Source organism: Helianthus annuus, chromosome 14 (genome assembly GCF_002127325.2).
Source record: "Helianthus annuus cultivar XRQ/B chromosome 14, HanXRQr2.0-SUNRISE, whole genome shotgun sequence".
Lineage (NCBI taxonomy): Eukaryota > Viridiplantae > Streptophyta > Magnoliopsida > Asterales > Asteraceae > Helianthus > Helianthus annuus.
In genome coordinates, this window is record NC_035446.2 from 24,418,379 (window position 1) to 24,423,464 (window position 5,086).

The 5,086-nt window shown below is 40.4% G+C and overlaps 1 protein-coding gene across 1 annotated transcript; it reads left to right on the forward strand.

The window, feature by feature from the left end:
- The first annotated feature begins 2,549 nt into the window (after nucleotides 1-2,549).
- Nucleotides 2,550-3,221, forward strand: LOC110906554 (calcium-binding protein P-like). Its single transcript, XM_022151667.1, has one exon. The coding sequence runs from the start codon at nucleotides 2,550-2,552 to the stop codon at nucleotides 3,219-3,221; it is 672 nt and encodes a 223-aa protein (XP_022007359.1).
- The last annotated feature ends 1,865 nt before the right edge of the window (nucleotides 3,222-5,086 follow it).

Below are 5,086 nucleotides of genomic sequence, written 5' to 3' on the forward strand. Positions count from 1 at the left end.
AATTATATTGCGATATCTTGCATAATACATGTTTAAACTTGGATTTTGAACCAAAACTCATTACCTACTGTTAAGATATTATTTTTAAGGATTTTTAAGATTTTTGGTCAGATTATAATCTGTTTAAAACATAGAGTTCTTGTGTAATTCGGTTAATGACGATAATACCCTTTTCATGCATAAAATGAGATTAACAAATGATTTGAATGCCAACCCTATTCCTACTGATTTCATACATTAAATAAATTATTTTGAGCTTTTAAAACTGATTAAAATCTCAGATTTACATAAACATCTTGATTATCGTCAATTAGCGAGTTTTGCACTAATTAGGTGCATAGTATGGTTTAAAACCATATTTAACACCTAAGACTTGTTACCTACTAAATTTTTAAACAAATTTAAATATTATTACAGTGGGTATAAGTTATGAACTCAGATTTCCAAAAATGTCCTTAAAAGCATATGTGAAATGACCAAAATGCCCTTTCGAGGCATAGTTTGGCCATAAATGGTAAACCTCACATATATGTAATATCTTACTGATGTAATGAGATAAAATAAATATTTTTACTGATTTCATAAGACCAGAACTTCAGTTTGTTATAAAATCTCATTTATAATTATTAAAATGACCAAAATGCCCTTACGGGACTTAAATTGGTTTTAAATACTTTTGGGCATATATGTTAACATCCTACTGATGTATTAACATATTTTAAGCATAATAACATTTGAGACCTGTATATAATTCATTTGGTTACCCGTTACGCGTTTATGCGTTCAGATCGGTTTATGTGACTAGTTTACATAAAATAGCCGAAACGGGTTTAACCTTATCATTTAATCCTCAAATTCCAGAATGTGTTTAGTTTACCCATATTATACAAGTATCCAAGCTTGTCGGGTCTAAACCACATTCTATTCCGGTCTCCGCTTAATCTAGCGTTTAGAACCGTAAAGTTTCTTTTTAGCTAGCCGGTCTAAGTCTTTGACTTAACTAAAGACTCGTTAGCATCCTAATAGATTATTAAACCTTCTATACAGATTAAGTAGCATCTAGTAGAAGGTATCATCATAAAGCTTTAGGATTATACGGCTGAGTTACCTTTCACATTAGCTCAGGTAAATACTTTTAACTTATTTTCCCTTATACGGGCTTGTGATATGGTATTATAATAATACCACTTGGTCGGGTATGAAATCATTTAATCGGATTGTGATTAATAAATTTACATAACCCGTTTTAATCTGTCTTATTTGATGACATAAACATTGGGGGTTAATTCGACCGTGTCCTGGATATCCTCGGCTCATTTCATTTGAAAATGGCCACGACCTATGCACTGGGTGTAGGTATACACCTGACAGATGCAAATGCTAAAATATAAACCCACATGTTGGGGATAACTACTTTGTGGGTTCTATAAGTGGTGAGTCGGTTAATCATGACCGACTTCCAACCGGTCCCAATTGTATGACAAACATGTAAATCTGTATACAAGATTATCTTTAAATAATTGTCCCAAGTTATAAATGATTTGTGCCATGTGCACTTAAATTAATTTTCATAAATATTTTTCAAAAGAGTCGGTTAATTGTATTTACCAGTGTATACTGACGTATTTTCTAAAGACTGATTGACAGGTACCTCTCGTAAATAGTCTTGAGCTATTAGGTGTCGTATAAGAGGATCTTGCAAGTCCTTAGATACCTGAAGTCTGTTATTTTGTTTTCTTGTATTTTATTTATGATACGCCTGTGGATCTTATTACAATCAAGTCTGTATATTCTTTCATTCGGACACTCAGACATTATGGTTTGTAATAGTTTATTCACCAAGCCTTCCGCTGTGCTATTATATTGTGTATTGACAATGATGATATCAACTACGTCACGATACTCCCCGCCGGGCCCACAGGTAATATGTGGAAATATCGGGGTGTGACAGGTTCCTATCAGAGCCAACATTGAGTGAATTAAACACTAACTTTTTGTGTTTAATCTCAATGACACAATAAGCGCAATCCTTAGACTTCCGAATCTAGGCTAATGACCTAGGATTTATTCTTAACTGTCCTTTTGTTGTTTATGTTTTATTTTACTTGTTTTGACAGGATTGATCATCAACAATGCCGCCAAGAGTGAGAGGCAAAGGAAAGGGTCCAATGCGAGGTGGACCATCAGCACATGCAGGACCTTCCCATAGGCGCACCCCGTCTGCGTCATTTTCTAGTTCAGATTCCTGTGACCATTGGGGTCATTCTTATGAACCCGCGAGACACTCGGTCTCATTGAGTTCATCACCTTCTTTTCATCCATCATTTGGGCCGCCTATTCCAGACGAGCCCCAGCATGCCCTTCACTCCCATGATTCACACCATTCGCATGATTCCCACCATTCCCACCAATCCTATCATTCCTTGCATTCACATTCTTTCCATCACTCGGATTCCACCTACTTTCCAGCCCAGTTCAATCCCAATGACTATGTCAACGACTTTCTGGGTTACAATCCTCTAGGACCTGAAGATCACTTCTCCTAGGAGATGGAAATGGATGATGAACCAAACCCAGATCTGCAAACCGGAACACCGGGCCATCCTATTAGCATTTCTAGCGGTTCTCCATATCAAGGATCGTCGTACCAAGGGCCCGATTCATTTGCTGAAAGGTGGGCCAAGTATGAATGGGAATTCACCCCTTCATATCATAACTCCCCAACTCAACCTCCTTTGAATGAGCCGTACCTTCAAGCTGTCACTCCTCCACCTCTACCTGTTGAGGAACCGCCTCAACAACCACCTCAGCCACCTTCCGAGCTGCCGAGGCGAAGGAGGAATGCACGAATATCCATGCGAGGAGGACCTCGGTTCAGTTATCCTCAAGGTTTAAGCTCTTACCCTCCTATCCCCGAGGACCCACAAATGGGTGGACCCTCGCACGAGGTGCCGGAAGACGATCCTCCACCGGTTTCTTATGCACCACCGCCACCGCCAATGGGTTTTGACAACTCGATACCGACATACCCAGGTTCATCTGGGTATAACCCATCTGGATATCCAACCACTGCGAAATATGGAGCCCAAGATCCGTATCTTACGACCACACAGTACAATGCCCTTTATCCTTCTTCTTACCATCCAGTTTACCCAATTGGATATCCGGTGCAGGGGTATCAATACCACCCATATCAACAACCTCCTCCTCCCCAACAGTAGCAAACTCAGGAGATTCTACAGAGGTTGGATAGGGTTGAGCGTAAAGCAGATGAAACCAACAAGAAGCACAACAGCTTTCTCAAGGGCCTTGCAAGTCTCATTGAAGGGGTAAGGTCCCAAAAACCTCATATCAAGTTCTTGGGACCATTCCACAACCTCGTCTTTTAGCCTTCTTTAGGCCTTGCGCGGTCGCGCACTGGCCCTATAGAATTAAGAAGAAAGACAGCAGATAACACCCGCGCGCCAAAAGGGAGTAGACAAATCCTTGCGCCACTTCTCTATAGCAAAGGGATAGAAATCCCATCAAATACTTCTGCTTAAATAACACCCAGACTTGGATATTATTTACTAAGCTTGTACCACACAGTAAGGAGTCACACTGGATTGTGGCAACAATCTTCTAGAAGACTCAATCGTGCACCACCAGACGGTTATAACCGTCTGGACACGTGTCATCACCACAAGCCATCCTGAAATCACGATGATGGCATGGAATTGGAGAGAAACCTCCACTTGCTCACTTTCCTCGTGGCAATCCCCCAGCCTTTGATCAACATCGCGATCCGTGTGATAACACAATCCGATCAAAAGAGTTAACGGAAGGAAAATAACCGCTTACGGGGTTAGCATCTTTCGTTAATATTTCAAGCAACGTGTTTTCCCGCCTAAAACTCTCGGCTATAAATATGAGAGTAATTCAGGTATGAATTTCAAGTTACACACACTTCGTCAATACTTCTTCATCTTCATAAACACATACTGATTTTCACGCTGGAGTCGAGTCAAGGAGAGAACCTTCGTCCTCAACTTGACAAGGCTAACGGTGTTCTGTCTTGCAGTGTTCACCAGTTAAGAAGATCAGTCCCCTCGAATCGAACGAGAGAGAACCACCCTTTTATGCAGAACCTAACCCCCTAGATAATTTGATTCCGATCATTTATCTAGTGTTTCTTCATTGGCGCCCACCGATCTCTCTGTTTCATCTGTTTTTTCTCGTTTCGATTTATTTCCTATCATTCTCTGTTTTCACATGGCGGAGAATTCATCATTTCACCCGTCAAGTCCTCGATCTGAATCCAAGGGTTTTACAACCCTAGATATACAGGTCGACAGAATTTTGGGAATAAAAGAAAACAAGAACAGTCAACCAGAAGAAGATGACTCCATAAGAGTTCATAAATGTTCAGATCAACTCTTAGAGAAACCTCCAGAATACTGGTTCGGCAGATTCCAGATCACTATGAACCAGGTTTTCAAGCAAAACAATAGATCTGGGTTATCAAATGTCAGATCTGATAAAGAGAAATTTGACACTACAGTATTGTTTCCACAGACACCTAATCAGTGGTACATCCAAAATAGTAGTCATGACGAGATGATTCAAAAATTGGAAGAAACCAAAACAGCCAGATCCAAGCAGATACACATGGTACAAGGAGGTCCCTCACGAAGGCCAAATAAACGAAACCATAATCAGCATTGGAGGAACAGCAAGTTGTGTTTCCTATTGTCCCTGGAGGTCCTCAGGAAGAACGACCAGTAATCATTACTGGCATCTTCGGCCACTACAGAGCAGACTATATGTTCATAGATCCAGGAAGCTAGATGGATATCATGTATGAGCAGTGTTTCAAACAGCTTGATCCAGAGGACATAGCACGATTAGAGCTGGTTGATTTCCCTCCCACCGGTTTTTGCAATGAAGCTGTATTTCCATTAGGGCAGATTGCATTTCCTGTGACCCTATCAGATGGCGAGCATTCGCGCAGAGTCACAGTAAACTTTATGGTCATGCCAGCAACATCCAGCCATGATGTTTTGCTAGGAAGAAGATCACAAAGGGAATTCAGAATGATCACTTCTAT